At 45.4% G+C, this 27,495-nt stretch overlaps 2 protein-coding genes across 2 annotated transcripts in view; one reads left to right on the plus strand and one right to left on the minus strand.

Moving 5' to 3' along the window:
- Window positions 1-17,406, plus strand: part of LOC135914320 (guanylate cyclase soluble subunit beta-1-like) — a 112,513-nt gene extending 95,107 nt beyond the window's left edge. The window contains exons 10-13 of the mRNA XM_070535576.1: window positions 751-905; window positions 14,122-14,341; window positions 15,162-16,206; window positions 17,042-17,406. Of these exons, the coding sequence (XP_070391677.1) occupies window positions 751-905; window positions 14,122-14,341; window positions 15,162-15,893 (1,107 nt within the window). The 3' untranslated portion in view covers window positions 15,894-16,206; window positions 17,042-17,406. The remainder of the gene's footprint in view (window positions 1-750; window positions 906-14,121; window positions 14,342-15,161; window positions 16,207-17,041) is intronic.
- LOC139057709 (uncharacterized) overlaps window positions 1-27,495 on the minus strand; it is a 531,286-nt gene that overhangs the window by 157,747 nt on the left and 346,044 nt on the right. The gene's annotated exons all lie outside the window — the stretch shown is intronic.

Below are 27,495 nucleotides of genomic sequence, written 5' to 3' on the forward strand. Positions count from 1 at the left end.
ACAGCAGTCCGACGGTGGTTCTACGTCAGGGGGTGGTTTTACCCCAGCGGAATGTGAAATTTAGTGCTGCGATGGGACAAATGTCGGAACTGGTGTTGGGACTATGTGAAAAAAATAGTGTAAGCTACGTAGAATAGTACGTGTATTTGTGAGTACTTGTATGGACCTTATTTTGGCTAATAAAAAATAGGGGCAAAAGCTTTCTGATTTGCCCTCGCATAACCACTGTGTGTTTCAAATTTCGTACTCTAAAGAAAGTGCTAGCCATTACAAAACAGGAAAAGGTGAATTTTTATTCGATACCCTTAACAAATCAGCTCTTAGGTGAAAATCGTTCGTATAGCTAAATGATGCTATGATAGCTATCTCCTTCATTCCAGGTATTAAGTGCTATGATTACACAAGTTTGTGCAACGCAACATAAGAAAAGTGCATAAAGAATTTTTCACCACTCTCCTTAACACATGATTACCACGTGAGTAGCGCGACCTAATTCTGAATCGCCATGTGCTACCTGACAGACGTTTTCTTCGTGGAAAGACAATATTCATAACTAAAAAGTAAACTAAATGAGTCTGGAAAGCGACCAGAAAACATTGAACAAACACAAATGAGAGGGCAATCAACTGCAACAAGTTGAATTCTCCCGTGAAATAACTGACAGAACTACGCGCGATATCGCAGGCTGGCAACCAACTTATTTAATAAGGTACCCAGCGGTGCACCTTTATTTGTTTCTTTCTTTTTCAGATGCGCATTGGTGTGCACACGGGCTACGCCACGGCCGGCGTGGTTGGCATGACGATGCCCCGGTACTGCCTTTTCGGCAACACTGTCACTCTGGCGAACAAGACTGAAAGCTTGTCGAAGCCGTCAAGGGTCAACGTCACTGAGGTGGCCAGAAGGTACGAGCACGCACGATTGCCTCTTTTCGTGCTCGCGTTTGAGTCCTCGCATACTGCGAAGCTGACCGACGCTCGTATCAAAGCATTCTAACACTCAACTGAGTAATAATTGCCATTCGAGCTAATTTGTTCTTGTGGTAGGAAAAAAATGATGACCGATATCCGGGACCGTGATTATATAGAGTCCGGTAGTGCCATGTGGCCTGAAAACCCCGCATCTTCATTTTATCGTGAAATATTTGGAAGAAGCGACGACACAGGCGAGCGGCGATAAGCAGTGGTTCAACTCTGCCAGTTCCTGAGAGAAATGGTCATCTGCCTTGCGAATGTGTCCGGCGTCTCCGACTTGAAAGCGTCAGAGTGCGATGTCACCCAGCTTCAGCGATGGCGTCGCCTTGATCCACTAGTACTTCGAACGCTTACTTCCTCGTCTGGATAGCGCGTGTAATTGTTTCTCAGCATAGAGATAACAGTACTGCCCGCCACCCTACCCTTGCCTTTATGATGAAAAGAGGGAGACAAAACATATCCTCCACTAGACAAGAAAGATCACTTCAGCCGGCACGATGGATTTATAACAGAAATATGGAAGAGTTGGAAGAATTAGGACTCCTAAAGGCCGATGGGCAGCGATTTCGACAGGTATATATTTTGTCGATATAGATAAAGTTAGTTGAGGAAGTGCACATGACGCCTTGATAAGCATCCTTATACCTCCGTGTTGTCCGACCGCTGGCTTGTCTCGCAGACTGTAGTTACAGAACTGGTAAGAGACCGAAGTTCAACAAGATGGCGATTTAGGTGATGTGGCGCTACATTTTAGACGTATGTTATAGTGGATCAAACAGCAAAAGTGCTTGTCTTTGTCATTCCGTGTGAGCTTGCGTTGATATACAATCAAATCATTACGGGAGTCTTTCAAATAGGTTGTCTGATTAACTTAAAGCTGACATTTCGTTTGACGTTATGATATGTCATGTCGGTTTATGGGACATGCGACTTCTTAGTACTGACGACCCTCAGCGCGATCTTGTGGTGACACAGAACCGAAGCCGTGCAAATAAAATAAAGAGGCCTCACCGCAATAAGTTTTCTTCTTTGAGTGGATTAAACTCTGATTTTGTGTGGCCCACAAGAGGGTAATTGCACTTGCTCGGCGAGGAAGCCTTTCTTCACATTGTCGAGTCTACGACACACCCTTGAAATAACCTGGACGCTCAGACTTCTATACTGACACAGGGACGGCCAGCGTATTTTACAAATGAATGTGAATAGGAATAAGTACTTGTAATCAAGCGATTGAGCTGCCGAGAAAAAGGCATTGTTGCATGTGCTGGTAGCTGCTAATTATTGCTGAAGATAAGCGTAGTTTGAGCCAACTGGTATTTCAGTGCTCTATTTCTAGTGCTTCGTTTTTCTTTGCTGGGAACATATGCAGTTCGTGAAAAATTTGCTTCGTGACATATACTTTATCAAGAATTAGATCATTTTTTTTCTTAAAAAGGAAGACAATACATGTAGCTATATTACAGTGGAAGTTCCATTCGTATGGCCTGCATTTATATTCGTTGGCTTGCATACAAAGCTTTGTGCTCAATTGTTGAAAGTCTGGCTCATACAATAAAATTTCTATGTTAGAAAGGACGACAGACAGTAAAGAAAGGAGAACAAAAGAACGTACGTGGGAACACGTAAGAGCTGACCATGTAAGAACAGACCACATGGAATCAATAACACAAGGACAGAGTAACGAAATAGCCCACTCCTGCAGCTCTCGACATTCAATTCAGGTTGAGAATCACCTTATACAGCAGAAGCACGAATCGTCCGCAGCGCCGCGTGAAATTACCTCGCGCATCTGCATTCTTTTCTTTCAAAATTTTTGTTTTTAGGTTGCCTTCTATAAAATCGCGTGTATCGGTGTCTTTAAACCTGCGAAGCTGCAAAGGTAGCTCGCCGGGTTCAGAGACGGTATTGAAAACGGCCTTACAGACGCTAGGTTACAAAGAAAAGTCATTGAGACGAGAACAGGCCTGAATTCATGCATGAGAAGACGTACTAAGTCTTGTTTTGCGTGGTACTGTACTTTTAGGAGTTTTACAAGCCGTCCTATTGTATTGAGCCCCTCAGTTACCAAAAAAAAAAGGAATGCTTTAGAAGGCCATGACCCGTGTCGGCAAAGTAGCATCTGCGGATGGGCAGTTGCCTTAAGGCAAATAGAAGTGACCCCTGGTGCATGCGTGCCACAGCAGCGGATGGCAAATTCTGGTGTATTAAAACGGTTTACTTAAATAAAAAAAATTAAACACTGCCAGAGATGTAACCACTGATGCGGTATGCAAGTTTGTGCATTCAGCAAGGTGCAGGACCATTTCCTTTTGTAGTAAAATGAAACGAATGCAGCTTATTGTGCATGAAATACACGCTGGGCAATAATTTATTTTATATAGGAAGACGAAAAATGTAAAGGCTATGTTATGACAAGATGTCGGTGCCTTCTGTTTAATGCAATAATAATTCTAGTAATTCGAGATTATTAAAAGGAATATAACGAAGTAATGAGAAATTCACACTCTACAATATGTTATTCATTGTCTTTCCAGACTTTATGAACATTATCGATTATTATTTATTATTATTCATTAATATTATTAATTATCCAGATTTTATTACTTTATGAACATACGGATCAATGTTGTTACTGCGATGTGCGCCTCGTTAAGCCATGTCTGGAATATTCTTCTGTGTTCTCTGCCGGTGGTTTGCTCTTCGCCTTCCAATATTTGTACCAGTCTTTTCGGTAGAAATGTTAGCAGTGGTACTAGCTTGCTAAATTAAACTCATCAACAGAGCAAACAGTTGTCGTCATCACTAATTCTCTGCCGTCGTCTTCCTCCCTCAGTCTTTATGGCTACTCACAGAATTTGCGAGCGTTCTAATAATTGGTGCCCCAGATTCAGCTTTTGTTTTATTGTCTTGGGGGCCAGATCAGGAGGGACTATTTCTTAAAGGAGCAGCAGGTCGAGTATATACTTGTTCTATGCCGAAAGGCCTAGCCGGTGCCGCTTAAAGGAGCGAACATCTCCTAAATATCATGAACTAAAAAACAAGGTATTTTCGCCCGCAAGGCATAGCATTGATTGTGATTGTGTGATTGTGTGATGATAGCATGATTGTGATTGTGATTGCACAGGAGATCACGCTATCTCTATGGTGCACACCAAACAGCCAGACAAACCAGAGCAACCGTCAATACCATCTGCCCTCTTTGATGCATCTCTATATGCCAACTGGACTCCGCCGAAGAGAGGCGACTCTGCTTTATCGCTTATGGCTAGGGGTGGCTTTCACGAAATCTTACTCCTTCCGCATTGGAATGGCCGACAACGCTCTCTGTAATGCCTGCCTTTGCGAGGAGACGCTGGAACATATTATGTGCGACTGTCCTGAATATAATGTTCAACGACAGTCCCTGGCATCTGTTCTAGCGAACCTTGACAGTAGACCATTGTCCCTCGACACGATTTTCACATGCCGCCGACAGAAGGCATCGCAGGTGAAGGCGACAAAGGGAATACTTCGGTTTTTGAAAGAGACGGGATTGGACAAGCGGCTGTGAGAGTGATGTCACGTACCATGCCAGATTGATGGACTCTAACGGACGATGTGTGTGTGCTGTGTTATGTGCTCTCTCTCCCTCTCCCCCTTCCCCATCTTTAATCTTCCCCATCCATCTCCCATGTGTAGGGTAGCAAACCGGTTAAGCTTAACTGGTTAACCTCCCTACCTTTCCTTCTCCACTTTTTCCTTCCTTCCTTCCTTCCGTGATAGCAAATTATTGTACAGCTACACGAAGTAGGGAGAGTAGTTTTATCGGCCGTATAAACTTAGAAACATTCGCTTACTGATTAGAGTTAACATGCATGGTGTCAGCGCGCACGAGCAAACATGAACACATCACACTCGATGAGCGCGGATACTCGCTGTCAAAACGCTGGTGTAAGCAAACGCGGCAGCAGCAGCGAGCGAAGTTACCTCCGTGCAGTCTATCGCTTCAGCGCAAGAGCGGCGAAAAGACAGCGTGCACAAAGCCATGCGCCATCTGCAGATGACTCTCAAGATACGGCGTGCGCAACCGCGTGCGGCCGTGCAAAGTACTCATTTGTTGGCGAAGTCGAAGTCGTCCCCCCCCCTCCCTCCCGCTATGCCTCTCCGCTTGCGCGAGATTGAGCCGCGATAATCAGTTCCTCTTGCGCCCGGTGGCGAAATGCGCAGTTGTTGCCGAAACACAGCGCCGATCCCCCCCCCCTCCCATCCCCCACAGCCTTTCGCGCGACGGAAAGCTGCGCGTTTGCTCTCTGCTTTCTTCCTTCGCGCGCGCCACATTGAGCGGCGATCATAGGCTTCCCTCGCGTGATTTCACTCGCACATACAGCATGCGACGCGTGGCGGCGGTGTCATCGCACTTGGACTTTATGCCGAACATCACGGCAACGGCGACGCCGACGGCAACCATGCGTCTGGAGTGTCCATACAATTGCTATCGCAATAAATTGCTTACGAGGGGATCCGGTTATTCCAATTCCAGTACGACGTGAAAGCGAAGTGCGGCGGGGAAATAAAAAGCAAGCTTGCTGAGAATAAAGAGACAAGCCGTAACAAAATAGTGGGGTTCAGCGTTCAGAAGCTGATGCAGCGGGTTATGGGGGATGCATATAATGGAATGCTCCGGAATAATTTTGACGATCTTCGGTATTGTACGTTTCACTGAGAGTGTGGTGGACATACATTATTGCGTTCCGCCCGCATAGGAATGCGGCCGCTGCAACTGGGCATCGAACCCGCGACCTGATGCTAAGCGGCGAAGTTGCGTATCCACGGAGCCACACCAGCGGGTAACCAGAGAATCAACCCTGAGCCCGAGATAACCAACTCTAAACAAACACACTTCTCTCTTTCTTTACGGTGTCTGGTGGGTTAACGAGCTTGCTGGCGACCCCCCAGAGTATTCGGTTATACACAATAATAACGTTAAACAATGCTTTTTCGGATGACTAAATAATTCAATGAGGATTTTGATCTTCTGTGCGATTCTACTGAAGCCATTAGGAATTTTTGTCGGGACAAACTGTTCTAGAATAGAAGTGCTCTCATACTGTATTATTCGCGTAAGAATTTTCTTTTTTTGTTTTCGATTTGTCTATGCACTGTAAAGCCACGTTCTTGTAAGCATATTGACTGCGATAAGTGTTCCAAGTATTAGTGAACGGTGTTCATTCTGCGCGGTAGCTGTAGTGCCATGTAATTTGGAGTCAGGACCTGTGTGAAGTCGCTGCTACCACTTTAAGTCCCGCCCACTTCTTTTTGACGAAGTAAAATGTAATTGAATAAGTGTATGAAGTAATTTCTGACTGGCCTTTACGCCGAGAGCGCTGAAAGTTCTAAGGAGTGATGCGACCGCTCCAGTTCGGTCAATGTTGCCATCGGGCTGGAGGAGTAAACCAAGTTGGCGACGTGTGACTGGATAAGGGAAGACACATGCAAAGCTGCATTCGCGAAAGCGTGCCTCCCGACTTGCCTGCCCTTAGCGCAGAGCAGAAGAAGCGATTTCTATCGAGTTAAGCTGACCGGGCAACTTCCAGCAGTAGGAAAAGAGGGCCTGGCCTGTTTGGAATCTGGACGGACAGCTTGGCATCTGGACGGACAGCTCTAAAGGGCGCTGGTTTGCTCTCGGAAAGCGTGTGACAAGCTCTCCCCATCGATGCGGTCTTACTCGCGAGGCATTACCGCCTTTATTTTTTTGAAGTTCCGAGTGCAAGGGCGCACAAACACGTCGCATGTTTCTTTGCTTCTAACTTTACCTAAGTGCTTAATGTTGATCTAATGCTTGCGCGCCGGTCTGAGCACGAAACGCATAAAGCAGAAAGCAGACGGCGACTGCTTGGAACTATACCGGTTCATCTTGGAGATCGGATTGCTACAATACTTTCATTCAGTGCTCCAGAAATTTATTCTTTTACTTAGATAAAGTCGGTGCTTTACGCTTCTCTTTTTCTGATTGTGTGCATTCAGATACTTGAGCCTTCCATTGAAACTAATACTGAAATGGCAGGAAACTGCGTCCTTAGCGTGTTTGCTGAAAAGGCACCGGACTGAAGCCTTTTCAGCAAACACGCACCGGACTGAAGCGGGAAGAAGAAGAAGCGCCGAGCAGTGCAGACGTGGAAGCATCGGCTCCGTTTCTTTTTCCATGCTCCGCTCGCCAATTTTGAGAGTACAACGAAAAGAAGCATACCACTGGATCCACGAAGCGACGGCGAATCGACTGACACCAAGATTCGAGGTGGGGCTCCTATTTTCACAATTTTACAGAACCTTTTCTGCTCCTAGACGCCGACTTGAGCTTAGCGGAGCTAAGCTCAGTGAGGAGTAGGGCCCTTGTTGGGCCTAGTAAGCCCACCTGCCCGCAGGCATGGCGGGTACAAGCATGGAAGATGATTTTTCTGGAAATGAAAGAAACAATGCTCAGGAAGACTTCGGCTGGCAAGTCGTGGCTGGCCGAAGATCACGAGCTAGCACAAAGGCTGTGGATGAGGAGAGCACATTGCCACGCAGTCAGCGAGATCATGGCGCCAAGAAAACCGCCGTCGGTGGAATGATTAAGAATCGGGTTATCAGAGCTTCGAGAATGCCTCAACTGCCTGAGGAGCACAGCAAGATCATTATACGGCCTCGAGGAGGGCTCAATTTGAACAAGGTGAGCACCGCCACGATTGGTTCTGCAGTCATTGAGGCGTCCGGCCTAACGGAAGACGAGGCCCGTGAAGACGTTGTCTGCCCAAACTTCACTCAAAATATCATCGTAGTCAGCACACCTAAGCCAGAACATGCTGCGAAGTACGTCAGAATCAAGTCTTTCAAGATCATGGCAGCGGAATACGAGGTAAATGCATACGAAGCGGCACCACATGCCACATGCAAAGGCGTCATCCGAAGAGTGGACATCAGAGACTCCCAAGCTATGATAACAAGAAATATCGTGCATGACTTGAACCCGCTTGCCCTGGCTGCTAAGCGCATCAAGACGTCGGAATCGGTCATAGTACTTTTCGATGGACTCAAAGTGCCCAATTTTGTCAGGTATGGATCCACACTAGTGAGATGCTACCTTTACAGGAAGCAATTCGACGTCTGCTTCACCTGCGGAAGGGTCGGGCACCGCTCTGATGTGTGTCCAACACCTGACTTTGTTCAGTGCAGAGGTTGTGGAACTCGCAACCCAGGAGATGAACATGTGTGTGTACCTAGGTGTAAATTTTGTGACGGCGATCACCCTACCGGCGACAAATTTTGTAAGAAAAGATTTCAAGTCCCTTACGTCGTACGACTCCGTCGAAGAGAGCGCAACAGGACTCGGTCGTCAACAAGAGCGCAGTCGGAGGCGCATCAGCTGGCGCCCAATCATCGCCCCGAGGACAGGGAGCACTCGCGCTCCAGGAGTCGCACCAGATCCAGGCATCGTTCGCTATCCAGGGAGAGAAGGCGCTCCAAGTCAAGGGACGCGCAGGTGCGCTTCGTGCAAAGAGACTCAATCCCTGGCGAGAAGACGACGCCAGGAACCACCTGGGCTGACAAAGTCAAAGGTATGGCGAGGGTTGCTGGGGGTGCCTCGGCGGCTGTGGGTGATGACAATGATGCCAGAATAGAGCAATTAATTAAAGAAGTAGCCTCTTTAAGAAAAGCTAATGAAGAATTGACCAGGCAGGTAGTAGAGCTTCGTAAAAAAGAGCAGTCAAGCCCTGCTAGTGTAGAGATAGATAGACCTGTGAGCAAAAGCAATGATCCAGGGGAATCCAGCTCCCCTGCCCCTAAAAAGAGAGCGGTGAGTTCCGAGGGTGATTCAGTCTTCTCAGCCCTCAGTGAAATAAAAGAGGCAATTAAAGCGTTAAGAGAGACAGTGGAAACGACCAACTTTAAAGTGGACAAATTGTGGAAATGGAGGCTAACGGCAGAGAAATGACTTAGGAAAATGGAGGCGCGAGGGGATGACGACGATGAGTATCTGCCATCGGAGGCGGATAGTATAAAGTCCATTCCTGGATTGTCGGGGGCCATCACAAAGAGGAAAATAGCAGGTAATAGAAAGGCATCCTCACCTAATAACAATGGACAGTAATCATGGATTTAACGTGTGCCAATGGAATTGTCGTGGGTTCCAACACAAAAAAGCAGCACTGCAACAGGTGATCAGGTCCTCTGAGGCCAGGCCAAAGGTAATTATGCTGCAGGAAACCTTAGCGGACGAAATTATGCTCACTGGGTACAAAGTTATATGTAGAGACAAAAGAATGGGGAGGGGGTTGGCGACCCTCATTGACAAAAAGTTGCCGTACATTGAGCATGAGATTCACCTTAGACATTCCAGGTTTGAATTTATTCTAGTTGAGATTATACTTAAAAGAAATAGAGGTAAGACGCAAAGCATTTTCTGCTTGAATATTTACAGCAGTCCTAACGACATGAGACAAAGGTTTAGAGCACTCTTCAACAAGGTGCTTTCGGTTGCCAAAAACTCCCCTCTCATTATTGGAGGGGACTTTAATGCTCCCTATCATACATGGGGATACGCTTGGAACACAAAGAAGGGAGAGGAGCTATGGAGTCTTGCCATGGATCTGGGATTATGCTTGATTACTGATCCTGCGTATCCCACCCGTTGTGGCACTTCCACAAGCAGGGACTCCACACCAGATCTTACTTTTGTGAACAATTCAAGAGGAGCTAATTGGGAAAATTCAAACTTGGATCTCGGAAGCGATCATTACATCATACACATAACCATACGCTTACCGAGACAGGAAACAAAAATCTTCAAATTCACTGATTGGGATCACTTCAGAAAAATTAGGGCGAACAGAGGGACAGTGGGGCCTCCACATGCCGAGCAGGAGCCCCTTCAGACATGGGTCATCCAGCTCAGAGAGGACGTCAAGGAGGCCACTAAAGAAATCAGGACAGAGGAAAATATTGAAGCTATGGACAGCAGACTGGCGCATCTGATTGAGGCCAAACAGGCTATATTACAGAGATGGAAAACGCAGAGACTTAACAGAAGGCTAAGAAAAAAAATAGCGCAATTAAACAGAGAAATTGATGATCATTCGAAGACCCTCGTGAAGCAACAGTGGGATGAGATCTGTAATTCGGCTGATGGTAGACTCAAACATGGAGGTAGCTGGAACCTCCTCAAACATTTGCTCAACGAGAATGAAACAAGGACAAGCAAGAGAACAGCTATAGCTAAGTTGGTTCTTCAGGAAAGCCAAGATAAAACAGAGAAAGATATCATGGATAGTCTCGCAGCCAAATATCTCCCGCTTAAACAACCAAACGAAGCAGAGGAGAGCCCCGAGTATACGGGAGGCATATGTGAAGAACTTGACCGGGACTTCACTGAGAGTGAAGTGAGGGGCGCTCTTCACAGTCTTAATGGTAGATCGGCGGCTGGACCTGACGGAATAACTAACAAGATGTTAAGAAATCTAGATGATGCATCAATCTATTATCTAACTGAACACTTCAATGAATGTTGGAGAAAAGGGGTATACTCAGAGGAATGGAGGGTGGCCAATACTATCCTCATACCAAAGCCAGGCAAACAACTCACTCTAGACAACCTCCGTCCTATTTCCTTAACGTCATGTCTAGGCAAAGCTATGGAACATGTCATCCTAAATCGACTCACGAAATACGTTGAGCAGAACGAGATCCTCCCATACAACTTGATCGGCTTTCGTCCAGGGCTATCAACTCAGGATGCTATGCTGCTGATCAAACATCAACTTATAAAGGCTAGCCCAGCGCATACGAAAGCTCTTTTGGGATTGGATGTGGAAAAAGCTTTTGATCGTATAAAGCATAAGGCACTACTTGACGTTCTCTCGGAGATGGGTTTGGGTAAGAGACTCTTTAACATGATTAGGGACTTTCTTAGAAATAGAACTGCACAACTCATGCTGGGTGAGCTTAAATCAGAAGCTAAGAATTTGGGAAATAGGGGCACTCCACAAGGGGCTGTGCTCTCACCCATGCTATTAAATTTAGCAATGTCCAAGGTTGCAAGAAATCTGGAGAAAATTGAGGGTATACGTTATGTGATATATGCCGACGACATAACCATATGGAGTGCCAAGGGCAATATAGGACAGACAGAGAACAGATTACAGGAAAGTTTATACGTTGTAGAGAACACACTGAAAGCCATGGGGTTGAAATGCTCGGCAGCCAAATCAGAACTCTTAGTCATTAAACATTGCAGAAAAGGTCGTAAACCAAGAGGTTACATTCCGGAAGATGAGCCAAGAGTGTGCTTATATACTCATGAAGGATCCGCAATCAGGCTAGTGGAAAAAATCAAGGTTCTTGGGTATCACATAGACGGAAACAATACTAACTACAGAACAATACAACATATCTCGAATAAAACAGATGAGGTCATTAGGTTACTAAGGAGAATTACCAATAGACACAGAGGCCTGGGAGAAGACAGCGCTTTGAGGATAATTCATGCCTTTGCTCTATGTCACTTCACTTATGTGGCTGGATTATTCATATGGAAGCAGGCAGAACTTAACAAACTTAATGTGATGCTCAGGAAGCTCGTTAAAGTAGCCCTAGGTATACCCAGTAACGCTGCAACCGACAAACTCATGAGTCTAGGGGTGCACAATACAATGCAAGAAATTGCGGAGGCCCAACAGCTAGCGCAGCACGAAAGATTGACAAAGTCACGAGCTGGCAGGAACATATTACAGGCAATAGGTGCAGAACTGAATACATCGAGGAGTCCAATAGAGGCTGAAGTAGAATTAATGACTGAAGTTAGGAGCAAGATCAGAACCAACCCTCTCCCCAGAAACATGCATCCAGAATATAATGTCGAAAGGAGAAAGGCAAGAGCTAAAGCACTCTTGAAGGAAATAGAGCAGCAGAACCAACTGGCAGCTATAGTTGATGCCGCCTGGGTGAACGGTAAAGAAGCCTATACGGCCATTGTATCAAATTATCAAGGGAAGGTGCAAGACGCTCTCACAATTTTTACCAAGGACCCCACGGTGGCGGAACAAGCGGCAATTGCTCTAGCCATCAGGAGTAATAAGTGGGCCTTCATTTACAGTGATTCGAAAACCGCTGTAAAGTGTTTTGATAAAGGCTACGTAGCTGGAGTTGCAGCTAAACTTTTTGAAAACATTGTGATTATGACAACTGAAATCCGATGGTTTCCTGCGCATATGGGGAAAGTGGACGAGACTCGGGTCAACCTCAATGAGGTTGCTCATGACTTGGCACGAGGACTTGCTAACCGTGACAGTCACAACCGAGCCGTTCACCATCAAGCGAGGGAATCCAGAGATCATTTATTAACATACAATGATGTTACCAAACATTACTATTTAGGACGCAGACAATTCCCATTGCCACATTCAAAACTGAACAGGGCTCAGGCAGTCTCACTGCGCTTATTGCAAACGGGTACATATCCCACACCGTACACCATTAATAAAATATATCCAGAGAGGGAGATTAAGATGGAATGCAATGATTGTAATGGCATCATTGGAATCAGACATATGCTGGCGGGGTGTCCCGCGACTCTCCCCAACCTCGTTGAAGAATGGACACAGTGGGAGAAAAGGATTCAAAGCCCATTGTTTCAGGACCAACTAAGGGCAGTCCAGAGGGCCCATGATGTCGCTGAAAGGCTTGGCCTGACAGTGCCAACGTGGGAGCGGCCCGCCTTGGCTTGAGAAGTCGAGCCTCCGGACCTCAGTACAATAAAAGTTTTCACACACACACCGGACTGAAGCCATCCATGTTCCTTAAGAATACCCCTGCAGGCGCCTGTGGGGTATGGTGAGACAACACCTAGGAAGGTGATGTGTAAGGGCAACTCAAAGCGAACATTTCCTTAAGTCTACGTGCCACAGCTCACACTTTGCGTTCTCGTACATTGCTATTTCTTTCCGAGCCTTACATAGAAACAACTTTGCAGCAAAGGAAGCACTCAAGCTGCCATGCTCAACTGATTAGGTCTTCCGGCTCACTTTCTCTCTTTTTTTTCTTTCTTTATTCAAGAAAAAATGCGACCACATATTGAATAAAATTGCACATTTAGCTTGCTTCAGGCTGCTTAAAGACCCGATTATATATTGCATATTGAATGAACTGTGTCACTTTTGGTGCTTTTGAATAGAGGATTCAGTGTACGCCTCTTTCTTCTGAGACGAGGCAGCGGAACGACGAAGCGAAGTTAATTTTTCTTATTGACCTGACGTAAGGACATGATGATGCGCTAATACGGTACCGGATACGCCATGGCTCTTAAATATGTGATGCACATACAAGGGCATGGAATACATCCAGCGAATTTTTACTCTTATAGTTGCGGAGCAGTTATTCTTGTTTTGCTGTGCGTAATAATAGTCTGTTGCATTGTAACAAAACGCGAATCATGCTCTCTCTCAGATATGCAAGAATTGCATTATAAGAAATAAAAAAGAAAGTATTAGCTTGCAGTGATTGCGACGGCCATGACGTTTCTCCTGGGACATCACTACTCAATTTGTATCCATGATATACCTAGCCCCATAGCACACCCAAAAAAGTTATGCAGATCCAACTCCTATGATGGAACGTAGTTGAAGCGAGACAATCCTGAAGCGGTTAAATAAACCACTTACAAATAAATGTATATGCGCACATTAGTCTTCATTTTCATTTTATGCAACGATTAAGCGTGTGTTTCGGTATTAAAACTCGCGACAACATTCTATTGAATCTGATTTGAATCTGTTGCGCGATCCTCCAAGTCTGTCAGATAAGAAAGATGTAATTTTGGACGCATGTAGTGTTGTTATGTTAGAATATGCCTTAAAAGCTGAACGATTAAAATCTGTAGCTTAATTTCAAGATGAGAAAAAAGACCCCATCTTCCTGCGTGAGTGGTTCGTACGCTTCGTAAAATGCAGATAGATACAACATTTATTGAGAGGTTGGAAATGGCATCCTCGCTGATCGCCTGACGTGCTGCTCCATGTGCCAGATAATAACTATGCTATACGCCGGGACTACACAGGAAACACGCAAAGTTACTTCATTAATTGCGCACTGCCACACTGTTACGTCACTGACATTTGGTCATCCCCTTTGCCCGCAGCCACCTTACCAAAAAAGATTACGTTTTCGAGGATAACCTCGACGTGGGCGACTTTCCTCTTCGCTGCTACCTGGTCGTCATGGCGTCCCGGCCGAACGCAGAAGCCCAGCCGATGGCAGTGGGAGAACAGCCGGCTGACGACAGCATGCTGTTGTCTCCATCCTCGTCACCCGTCCGCCGCACCTCAGCCGTCACGTCGCCATCTTTCGACGTCGACGAGGTAGGGGAACGACACGCACGCAGTACTGTACTAAGAAGCGGCAAATAGTCTCTGCTTCACATTGCTCTAGTCGCTATTCCCTTACTTGTAAATGACTAAAGGTCGTTGAGAGCACGGAAACACGAGGACGAAAGAAGGCGCATTCGATACACAGGCGGTTTGCCGTATTTTTTGCTTATGTGCCTTCTTTTGACCTCGTGTTTCCTCGCGTTCAATCACCTAATGTACCAACAAGCCCACATCGTCAGCCTTGTAACTCAGTATCACTGAATGTAGTGTCATGTATCTCTTACAAAAATCGACTACTGTAAATGTAAAAAAAAGACTCAGAATAAAGATATCGGTAAGAATGTAACAGTTACCGCATAGCAAGATGCTGTGGTTGACACCGTTCTGATGAAGTCATTGGGTAACTGAAGTATGACATATAGGTTTTGAGATTAAGGAAAAGACTCAAGAGAGAGAGAGAGAGAGAGAGAGAGAGAGAGAGATGAAGAGGAAAGGCAAGGAGGTTAATCAAGTATTAGTCTCCGGTTTGCTTTTGCTGTCTAGGGGGTACATATTAGCGTGACATCGAAACAGACTTAATAGAAGAGAGCAGGAAAGAACAAAGCGAGTGCTAATGGCGCAGCATCATACCTTTGATGCTGCACATTTCTTTCATTTAAAAGTTTCCCAGAATTGTAGGTGATGTTCAAATTAGTCGAAATAAATATATAAATAAATATGTAGTTTTAGAGCCAGAATAAATATATATATCATTTACTCTTCTTTAGGCATTGCTAAAACCCCGCTGGTCATTTTCTTCATTACCTTGCAGATTGGTCTTTTCATCAAGAGCCGGTTAAACTGCACCGACGCCGATGTCGACGCGACAGGCACTCAGCAGCGGAAAAAGAATGACGACGAATCTTTGCTAGCGGCACTCCACGAAGCCACCTACAGCCAAGCTAATCCAGACGCCACTGACAGCGGTAACGTCACGATTGCAGAAAACCTCCAAACTCCACCGGTGCCACCGGCTTCTTCGACAACGGGGCTCACTGGAGACGGCTCGGCTCGTCACAGCGCGGTTAGCAGCACGGAGCGCAGGGGCTCCTCTTCACTCGGAACAGAAACGGACGCGAGTAAGCCGGCAGCCGGCAGTAAATCCTCGTTTTTCGGTTTCACGTGGAGCCTGCCGCAAGGCAACAAGCAGAAGAAAGTCGACATCCACTCCTCTCCGTCGGCGTCACCGCAGGCCATCCGAGAGAACCGCGGCGATTGTGCCGGCAAAGCTCACGCCACAGAAAGCGTCGGTGCCGACGCCGGGCGACAGCACTGCCCCTTTTTCCGATTCCGCTCAAAGGGTGCCGGACGTCAAGAGGAACTGGCAGACGGTGGCAGGTGTTCTCAGACGGCTGAGGCCGAGGTGGAACCGACCGCCGGTACGGAAAGAAGGGTCAGCGGTGGGCAGCTAGAGAGGACACCCAACAGCCCTTCAACCTCACACCGAGAAGCCGACGTCCGTAGGAAAGAGAAGTTCTGGTCGCGGGTAATCTTTCCTTCCTGAGGTCAACAGCCGATCAGCACCGCGTAGTGGTCTTCGTCTTCCCCCGGATAAAAAGAGAGCTGCGAGGCAGGAACTGTGTAGGCGTGACAGAACCGTTTCCCGCGCGCGTGCGCAACACGTCCAGTGGAGCAGCGACCACCTGTACCTCCCGTGTTCTCCCCATCTCAAACGCCTTGATGACATTCACTCTATGGTGCCGGTGTTCAGTGACCATGTGCTTCGAGAAGGGCTCGCTGCTTTTTCCTTGCTCGGCAGCCAGGGACAGCAAGAACTCGCAGTGGAAGCGCTGGACGCATCCGTCAATCACACGCAGGTGATAGCTCATCCACTAATACAAAAACGAAAATAAATCTGGGTTTATGATTTTTACATATTTTGGTTGCAATTGCTGCGCTAACTCAAGCGTCAAGCATTATTCTTTAACTTTCCTCCATGAGCTAACTATTCGTAAGGCTGACAAAAGGGGCTTACAGAAGGGATGGAATGGAAAAAGAACGTGTGCTAGGCAAACAAAAAGGTAAACGTGTAGATAGTTGCCCGGAGAAGTTATTTTTCCTGGGCTGTGCGCTGTTTTTGTATTTGTTCACAAAAGTGTACTGCACCCCCCCTCCCTAAAAGAAAAAAAAGAAAAAAGAAAACCCTGAGAAACCTGCTCCACATTTACAGGAGTCCGATAACGTACTTCCTATGGTGCGCGTTATATTTTCTTTATTACTCGCGGTTAGTTTCCTCCAAATGTCTTTTGCTTGAGTTAGTAATGTGTGGTTTCATGAATGGTAACAACTCAGAAGCGTTATGTGGTCTAAAGCCACAAAAATTAGTGCTATTTCCCGCTGAACCGCTAAAGAGAGAGACCGCTAAACACTGACTGTCTGCAATGATGCACAATCAGCTGCGCGCCACTACATTTGTATTATTAAAATTACTGCACCAAGATATTAACCTTAGACACGGCGTTAGTGTAATTCTGGGCACACGAAGATTAACAAATCACTTTATCATTCAATACACATTCCATGAAGATATACGTGATGTATTCAATCGCGCAAACAATGACAGAAACATTGATGATATTCACTCCATTTCTTGTTAGAGCTGCACGAGTTAACTGAATCTTAAGAACTGACGCTCGTTGCTTTGCTCCACAGATGCTGGCCCAACATTTCGTGGCGACCATGCGGTGGACCGGGAAATGCTACAGCGCTTCACCCTGTCTGCGAGTGTGGCGTTCGGCTTGTCGATACAGGATCCGCTTTAGCGGTGAAGTGCCAGCTCGTGTTGTGCCTCTCCCCATCGACACGGACCACTCAAAGCTTTTTACTAATAAATGACTCTACAAATCGCCCGGAACTGACCCATCCGCCTAACTGGAACACTACACGGACGGACGCTGAAGCAGGGAGCCTCACTGACGACTTTTCAGCAGCCTGGTGGATGTTTTACGAGCTTTACCCTAAAAGTAACGCCCTACATTTCTGTACTGGTGTCGATAAAGACATGTTTCCGTTGTCAATGTTTCTTCAAGATATACCCATGTGAAAAATGTATCACCATGTAGTTATGGCAACGATGCCGTAACAACTACAGCAAGTGCCTGCTTGTCGCGGTTACGATGGTCAAGCAGCTAACACTATTATCAGTTGCCCCCAAGGATTCATTCGAGTGACAGCTTGCTTTTATTTCTCATTTTGAAACAAGAAACTTGGAAGACGCTTAAGTTTCGCTTTTAAGTGTGGAATGCGATATCATTCAAAGATCCTTGGGTGCTACTCACGCTTCCCGGCAACTGCTGCTTATGTAACCGTAATGTTTACCGTGAAACGCTGGCGGTGAATGCCTTGCACGAAGGCGGGCTTTCTGGTAAAAACGCGGCCTCTTGCGTGGGTGGCGATGCGGTGGAGGCGGGCGCCATCTGGAGATGTTGCAAGGAACCGGGCGCGACACTTTATGTCCTTTGAGATTTGCGCACGCAAGTCTGGGTGGCCATGGCTGCTCTAATAATGGGAGAAACGATGGAAAAGGGGTTTGCGTTTTTTTTAAGTTTTTGCGTAACATAATTATATTTTCTTGTATATTCAAATTACAATCCGACGCTATCATGCCAGTAGGTTGTGTAAGGCGTATTTTGCAATTTTTCTATGCATTTTACCTTGAGAAATTCAATTATTTAAGTAATGTCTTTGCGCCACATGGAGGGCCTGCGTGGTTAGGTATGCGCGGTTTCAATTATTTTTGCGGGCGCTGACGCCAGGTTTTCTCTCACACGGGATCTTTAACGCTATGGTGTTAAAATGAACACCGTAATTCACGGTGTGTAACGCCACCGTCCTGAGCTTGTATATTCCTTCATCGTCATGGAACTAATGATATTACTCCGATTGCCGCTGAAATGGGGATTCCCACTTGACATCCGTAGCAACCGACGCATTGTCGCCGAATTTGTAGCGGCTGAGAAAAAAACTGCACTGAATGGGCGGAAACGTGTGGCACCAGGCACTAAATTGCGCTGCACATGTAACGATGTTGGTTGGTTCACTGTTGTTTCTGACAAAATAAATATAAATCGTAAGGCACTGTGAATTTCGATACGGCACGACACAGTGTTTGCCTTAACGGAAGTCTAAACCCGGAGGGACCAAAAAAAGTTTATTTGAGAGCTTTTCTTTATCCACAATATAATGTAGACTTTGCTTATTTACGACTTTTTCCCTTCCCTGGCCGCGACAGGGCAGTGCGCAAGTAATATGTAATAAAATCCATAACATAATACATAATATATTACATTATAATAATTATGCAATAAAATCGCATAATTTGGAAGAAGCTAAGAGCCAAAATGACAGGGACACCCGAGGCTTGCAGTCACTCTACCGTGGCACCTGTGCTTCTTGAAGAGCCGGCCCTCTGCGTATATACGAAAGGAAACACTCGGGCAATAGTTATTTTGCTTCAATCTTTGTGCTTCGGGGCGAAAATGGTAAGTGGAATAAATTATCGCTTTCTTTAAAAGTGGAGCAGCAGTTCTTATGCAGGTACCAAATTAGTAAAACATGAGTACTGTAATTAGAGAAGACAGTTGGGCCACTTAGTGCTTATTACAGACTTGGGACGTGATTAGCTAGCCAGGAAAAGACATTGGTCCTGCGCATTCCATGAATCCTATGTTTCTTCGTAGTAAAACATTCAGTGGAAGTCTAGCGTTTTGTCCTGTGAGCTTCTCGCTGTCGTCCGATGTCTTTTTCGCGCTAGTCAATGATGTCCTAAGTCACTACTGTAATGCTTATTATATGATACTCTAACTAAAATTGGGTCAGGCATGAACACCAATTCAGTGCAGTGTCACATGCCACATTTTTTGTTGTTGTTGAGTAACTGCAGATAAGTGGGAAAACAGTCTACAATAATGCCGGATCTTCAAGAACCTCCAGGTTAGGAAAACGCCCGCATTAGCACAGCAGAGAAGTGGCTACGTCAGGCGGCCAGACTGATTAATGTAGAAGAAGAAGAAGAAGAAGAAGAAACTTTAGTAAAGAATAGTCCGGCAGTTCTTGATGTGGTGGCCTCAGGTGACGGCTCGAAGTTCTTGGACTCGAGCGGCATCTTCGGCTCCGTAGGCGTCGCCGCCGCTGGGAGGCGGCTATCAGAAGTTCAGAGCTGGCAGACCAGCTCTGGGCCGTCCGGCAAGCCGAAGATTAATGTAGAAGCGTCGTTAAAAACACACGGCATCATTCTCCATTTCGGGCCGCGTTTTCTCTACTTCCTTTTTAAATAAAGAGATGTTGATCCATAAATATTTTCACAAACAACGGTTAACTTTGTTAATTTTCGCTTTTGTTTCCTGTTTGGCTGTTGCCTTGGCTTTCTCCCTTAGTAGATCGCTTAATTTCTCAACTCCTTGCGACTCTTGTTTCCAGCTGCCCATTTTGCACGAAAAGCGCTGTACATTAGGGAAAAGCCACACGAGCTAACGGGTGAAAGTCATATTCCTGATGGGTTTAACGGTTATTTCAGGGTCTGATAATGGAGTCTGTTTCGCATTGTTTTATTTCCAACGTTATCTAACCAAAATCAAATCAAACCAAATCAGCTTATCATTATTACATCGTATGGTAATTACAGTACATAAGTATACAGACGAGAGTATGGGGTTCCGAGGATCTGCCAGCGTCGCGGCGAACCGTCACTCGAGGAAATAATGAAGCAAAAGGAAAACTTTAATGCAGCTGGCGTTTTCTCCGGCCGCGACTAGTTCCACGAGCATACAGACCATCTGACTATGAACCGAATCTCTTTCCTGGTCCCTGGATCAGTCTAAACGGAGAAGATTGAACTAACGAAGCAACAACGATGCGCGTCATCGTTGAATAGATGGTGACAACTGAACTGATCACGAGTTAATCGCGCGGGCACCGAAGCGATGAGAAAACTGGCCTTCACACCCCAGGAGATGCCGGTAACTACCGCCATCCAAAAAGAGGGAAAAAATTGACGACCATTCCACTCCGTGAAGACAGAATTGCAGCGAGAGCTGACTACAGTCAAAGCTCACAAACCAAAAGCAAACTTCTTCACCCCCGCCGCGGGTCGGTTCGAAGGTAGTGCAATGCCGGGCCAAAACTACACCGAAAAAACTGCCGAAGGTTAGTCACATACGGCTTTCGCTGTAAAAGGCAGCAGAATGTTGACCGCCCAATAGATTGATTTGTCGGCGCTTTAGGAATGTGTGTGAGGAGTGTCGGCGTGGGCGGGGAGGGTATGGCGCTTAATTACGGGGGGGGGGGGGGGTTCCCCCCCCTCCTGGGAACGTGCTTGCTGTCCCAGTAGCCTTGGTAGTTTGAGGCCTTGCCGATCAAAACCGCATCTATATCGGAAGAAGTACTATACGTAATTAAAGTGACAACACGTTCTTTTTTGAGAGATTCAAGAACCCTTGAACATTGCTTAAGGTTTGTATTTGAAACGGCGCTGACAGGACCAAAGCACTGAAAGGCGTACACAGGAACTGCACTGGCTGATGGAAGCGTCCCAAATTAGAGACATATCTCTTGTAATCGCGTATGGGTTCCTTTTGCTTCCTTGTTCAATAGCTAACTAGAGCGATTATTTAGCAATCCTTGCGCCTGTAGAGAAAATGCCGGAAGTTATGATGCGAAAGCTGAGTTACTTGCCGATTACTGAAGACATATCACGGCAATAAAAATTATTAGAAAAAAAAACACAACATTCTCCTAAATTGCATGGTCCACTTCATGCAGAGTATGACAACCGATGTATCTGGATACGTGATCCAGGTTTGCATGTTCTCGAAAAATGAATGAATAGAATTTATTGATAGGAAAGACAGAGAGGTCGACCTGAGCTAGTGCGCTCTAGTCTGCTACTCTGTACTGGGGAAGAGGGAAGGGGAGTGAAAGTAGTGGGATGGATGATGATGATAAGAGAAGTGGTGAGTGCTTATGTACATGAGACAGTTGCCTCGCTAGAGCCGCTCGTCGAGCTTGGTGTCCTGCAGGAACTTCAACAATACTTTTGTGGCACGCATTGAAATTGCAGTGTCAGGCCATGGGCCGAGAATATCTTCCTCCGACAGTAGTTGTCTGCCAACGCTGGCTAGGAACTCTAACGTCCTTCGCTCCAGCATATATGCTGGGCAGTCGCACAGTACGTGTTGCAGTGTTTCGGGCATCTGGCAGTGTACACAATCAGGGCTGTTCGACTGGCCGATGAGGTGTGCGTAGCGACGGGTGAAAGCAACACCGAGCCGAATACTGTGTAGCAATGATGTTTTGCTCCGTGTAAGCTTCGGGGGCAAACAGAATTTACCGTCTGGGTCAATCATACGGAGACGTCTGTGAATGTTATCAGAGTGGGCTCTGTAAGCCTTTGTAAGGTCCTGCATGAGTGTCTTGATCATGGAGGTGGTGTCAGGTCGCGAGTAGGCAATCCGTACTTCATCAGAGGAAGGGGAGGCCGATCTTGCCTCCCTGTCAGCGAGTTCATGCGTTCACTTACGTTCGGCATCATCCAGCCCATGGTTGTATCTTGCACCTGTCACGCTGCGTATGCAGACAACTTAAATCAAAGCACTCTAATCCTGGGTCACGCGTTCCTTTTGAAAAATCCAAGGAGGAACTCCGTACTTCTATTAAAAATGTTAAAGATTTCTATTTTTCAGCGCAACTCCCGATATTACTTAAATCAAATCCTGATAGGTCCTGGACATCAATTCATTCTAGTGCAACAAGCATTACCTCTTTCAAGATCAACGACCCTATTACTAAAGACCCCATTGTAGTTTCGAATGCTTTTAACTCGTGCTTCCAGCCTGTTTTCATCCTTGATAACCATGTAGTTCCAAAGTTTAGTTGTGAGGCCCAAACTAATAAACTAGACGAAATCGTAATAAGTTCTATTGGTGTTTTAAACCCAATCTTGAATCTCGACACTAAAAAGTGTAGCGGTTCAGATGGTATACCCCGAATTCTTTCCTTGGGAGGTATTCCCTATGGACCACTCAGTACCTTACTCTAATCTTCCAGAAATCCTTACACTCTGGTGAAGTACCAACTAAATAGAAAACCGACAAAGTCCTGCCTTTGTATAAATCAGGTGATAAACAACTTCTAATTGCAGGCTGATACCTTGTACACCTCAGTCATCAAGATGTTAAAGCACATTATTCCCAAACATATAATCGAATTTCTTAACTCTAATGACGTTCTAACATCTGCCCAGCATGGTTTTCGTCGTGTTTATAGCACTGTAACACAAATAGTAGATTTTTTTCATCATATCGCTTCTAACCTACACATAGGTAATCAAGTGGATGCTATCTTTATTGACTTCTCTAAAGCTTTTGACTCTGTGATTTATTCTAAACTACTGGTAAAACTAAACGCCATATTCAATAATCACTGTCTTGTTTCTTGGATAGCAAACTTTTTCATTGTCGCTCAGAATTTGTTTCTTTTCCTTCAGTGGAATCAACTCCTAGCGACCTTACGTCAGGCGTTGCTCAGGGATCCGTATTGGGCCCTTTATTATTTATGATATATAATATTAATTTACCTCGTAGCACCTCAACAAAGATCAAACTTTATGCAGATGACTGTGTATTATACGAATATATTAACTCCATTGATGACCATCATCGTGTTGCCCAATCCCTCATGCATTTCTGTGCTTGTTTCAAAACGTGGCAAATGAACATCAACTATAGTAAAACAGTCGCGATGTCATTGTTTAATAGACAGGGCCCTCTCTCGTTCAATTATTCTGTGGATGTCATCGAACTTAAAAGAGTGTCTCAACATATATATACTTAGGTGCCATTCTGACAGAACATCTTTCTTGGTCTGAACATATGAAATACATAAAAGGGAAAGCCCTAAACAAATGAGGTTATTTACGCCGCACTTTCGCTAATGCCCCCCGCTATACTATACTACTATTATATAAAACATTCACTTGCCCTGCTATACAATATGCATCTGCCATTTAGTTCCCCTACAAACAACGTGAAATAGGCTCGCTCAATAACGTTCAACGAAAATCTACCCATTTTCATTTGCCAAATTTACAGCCGCAGTTTCTCACTAACGCCGACTCAGTAATCTCTGAACATTGAGCCATTACTTTCACTTTACATTGAAGCCTTAAAACTTTTATATGCATTTAATAACTCTACGTATAGTTTTTCTGATTGTAACTATGTCACATTTATTAACGCAAGTTGTACACGTAGCTCCCACGCTTTGACTATGACAACTATTTGTGCTCGTACACTATCACATTCAGGCACAGTTCTTTTCCACGTGCAATAGAGTTTTCTAATTCTCTACACGGTAACATTCGTTCACTATCACTAAAGGATCTTATAGCTACCACTGATAAGCCCTTCGCTAACATGTAAAGCGCTTCTTTTTCATCATTACCCTCTTTTTGCATGCGTGTGTTTTTAATGTGTAATGCTCCCGCTCCTGCTATAGCCCTATATTTGGCTGCAGTATATGTAAATAAATAAATAAATAAATAAATAAATAAATAAATAAATAAATAAATAAATAAATAAATAAATAAATCTGCTTGGTGGCGTAAAAAGTAAATCTTGCAAGATATTTGTAATTTACAGTTATTTATATAAAGAGCGCCCAAAAGATATATATTAGTATCTTCTATGTACAGGCTTTGTGTGAAAATGTTCAGCATTACATTATGTAGCTTTATGTCGGTAGTGTAGAATGATGTGGAATTTGGATGCGGATATTTTCAGAGCCACATTCAAGCATTGAAAATCGTGAGAGTTAGTAGACACGGGTATTTGATCTTTTTGTAAACGTTATTTTTTTATTAAATGATGTTGTTGTTGAGTGTGCCAGTGCGAATTAAACAATGCAAGCCTACCGGGAGAGTTACTCCAAAGAAGTATTGATCAAGCTTGCCACTCCGCTTCAGACCATCGTAAAATACAACCAAAGTGGTACAGAGCAACGATTATACACTCCGAAGCACGTGTAGACAATTACCGTTCACAAACACCGTTGGCCAGTACAAATGAGTCGCCGAGAAAATTTCGATCGCACTTGCGGCCCTCTGGGTCAAAATATTTTTCAATAGCGTCACATAAGGAAAAATCATCGTGGGCCTTTTTTTTTCTCAAAGGAGCTCAGACGTGTCGGGAGGATGAGGGGACAGCAATAGCTGAGGCACGCAGACTGCGACGCGATTAACTCAATTGGCTTCCAGCAGCTATGGCAAAAAATGCACGTTGTCAGTGGTGTTTGGTTGGCACAGCGAGCGAGGCCTGAGCTAAAATACGGTGAACATCATAAAAGAAGAGAGAAAAGAATAGGCAGACAAAAAATAAAATGAAACAAGCAACTCAGGAATGACGAGAAACCGAAAATTGTTTGTCCTCGTTGCTCTGTAATCGATGTGAGGGAGAGGAAATAGTTCACCGAGAAGCCGGCTGTCCCAGGATCATCAATAATGTACCCACGTGGCTAAAGATCAAGGAGTATTAGAAAAATCAAAGTCAAGCGATGCGAGGCAGAGGCTGATGATTTGATTTCATTGACGAGCAATTGCATCAGGATAGATACGGGTTATGAGGGTACACAGTAATGGAGGTTTCCAGTTACAAATTTTGGAACGCCTGTTCTTTTTTTTTTTCGACGTGCTGCCAAAGTAGAGTACATCAGCCTTTTCGCGTTTCTCCGTCCTCAGAATGGTGCTAGGAGGAGGAGACTTGTTGCTTGTTGCAGGCGCACAAAGCCTGGAAAAAGTTGCCGGCGATTGCTCCACAGTAACGCCAATGCAGTGCGCGCAGCATTGAGGAACATTGTGGGTGTATATAACAGCTACACTGGATTCCTGCCCTTCGAAAAGCTATGAGCCAGTATAGCAGAGACAGGCGAGGCAAGTAGATACACGTAACGTGACACATGTGCTTCTTTAAGAGCCTCGTCGCCGTCTCTCTCTCCGTCGATTATATATATATATATATATATATATATATATATATGACACCTACACCTGCGTAATAACTTTTGCACTGCAGTCATCTCTCGATGATTGGGAGCGAAACAGTAAGTGGACTAAATTATAACTTTGTTAATTTCTTAATTCCTGGCCTTTTACTGCCCTCGTCCTTCCACTTGCTGAAGCAGTGGTAGCTGCTTTAGTTGAGCCACACTCACGCTATGGTAGCGGTGACACTGACTCGGTATAGGATGAGCTTTTCCCCTTGTTCCAAAGCCTCTTCTTCTTTTTTCCGTTTTAGGAAGCCGAAAGACGATTTTTAAAAATCTTTTCGAAACTTCACCTAGCTTTCAGGCTGATATCTAGTTTTTCGTTCATATAACGCGAAGTCTTTTTCGAGCGGAAGTTGACGAAGGAATCGCATGGCGTTATATCGTGCGCGAACCACCGTTAGCCACTTAAATTACCTTCCAATGAACTGTACGCTGAAAAATAAGTTAGTCGTTCGTGCATCCGCTAGGCAATTTGCGGAGGTTTCTGTTTGTCTCCACTGACTAAGAGTTGACGAAGCTCGCGCTGCGGGGTGTGCTTGTCCATTGAAGCCCTGGGCCGATACTACTGCGTACTCCAAGACGCCCAAACTCCAAGCGAAGGAAATGTTCCTTGTTTAATACTTTGTGCTACTGCCAGTACCCGAAGTGCTCCCCAGCTTATTTATACACAATTTACACTTCATGAATCGAGGCTGAGTGTACGCGAAGAGCATAACAAGGCCGCTCGGACAAAACGAGTTCGGCCTATCAAAAGGCAGATCTAATGCTCTGTGAGGCGTTCTGTCTTGGTTCCTCCTTGTCATTTCATAAATGTGGGCTTATGCTATAATAAAGTTCGTGGAGTCGCAGTTGTTGCATGTCGAATAATAGATTTTCTCTGCTACCGTGTGGCACCCATATTGCAACACTCACTCTAAAGCAAATGAGAGAGAGAGAGAGAGAGAGAGAGAGAGAGAGAGAGAGAGAGAGAGAGAGAGGTAATTAACTTTTTGTGCCGTATATTCTAGCGCATTATGACTCAGGTACTGCGCTGATGTGAGATATTAGGAGCGCCGGAAAGTATTAACAAGCTAAGAAATGTACTGACGTGGCAGTGCTTCTGTTCACCACTTCCGCCACGTGCGCGGCCATCGTCGCGGAGCGTCGCCTTGCTCGCCACCTCGCCTTCTTCAGCTCACAATAGGTAGCGTCAGAAACCCGACGTCTCCGACATACTTCTGGCTCCCGCAATCGCTTCCGCCCGTCTCAACCAGCAAAAGCGTAGCCTCCAAGATTTGCATCTGTTTATCCCGATGACGCCACCACCTATATACGACACCGCACCACACGGCGAAGAAAGGCGAAACTTTTGAGCACCGACGCTGCAACTGGATGCCCAATTCACCCCTCTCGTGCATAACTGATGTGCAGTTTGAATCAACGAGGTGGCACTTTGGGTCCGTTAGTAGTGCATTTCGATTGTACGTGTCCGTGCAGCAAACAGAAAAGAAGAAATGGGCACATGCGCCTATATGTGTGCGCTATTGTCACTTTGGTGGGCTGACATCCAATTAAAATGCAGGTTGGAGCCACACGAGCTTGGCACTCGGTTTGGTAAAAAAAAATTGTGGGGTTTGTGAGAGTGGTGGCATATCTCTGTCTGTATTTAGGACGTCACGCCAGGCAATACAGTATCGAACGAATGAATATGCATTCTGTGGGTTTCGCGTGCCAATACCACGATTTTATTATGAGGCCTGCCGTAGCGGGGAACTCCAGATTAAGTTTGACCACCAGGGGACCTTTAACGTGCCCACACTGCACGGAACACAGGCGTTTTTTGCGTTTCTCCCCCATCGAAATGGGTTTAATTTAATCAGCGACCTCCCACTTAGCAGCAAAATGCCATAGCCACTAAGCCATCGCGGCGGATTGTATGGAACGAAGACGACGTTGTGTAAACCGCAGTTGAGTTTTTCTTGAGAAGATCGTGGTGCCTGCCGAGAGGAGGTGCTGTTGTCGCAGTATGTGAATTCGATGCTGAAGGAGCCACTACAATATGCTGATACGTTTTTTTTTCTTGAGAGAAC

The sequence above is a fragment of the Dermacentor albipictus genome, chromosome 3, assembly GCF_038994185.2.
Source record: "Dermacentor albipictus isolate Rhodes 1998 colony chromosome 3, USDA_Dalb.pri_finalv2, whole genome shotgun sequence".
Classification (NCBI taxonomy): Eukaryota; Metazoa; Arthropoda; class Arachnida; order Ixodida; family Ixodidae; genus Dermacentor; species Dermacentor albipictus.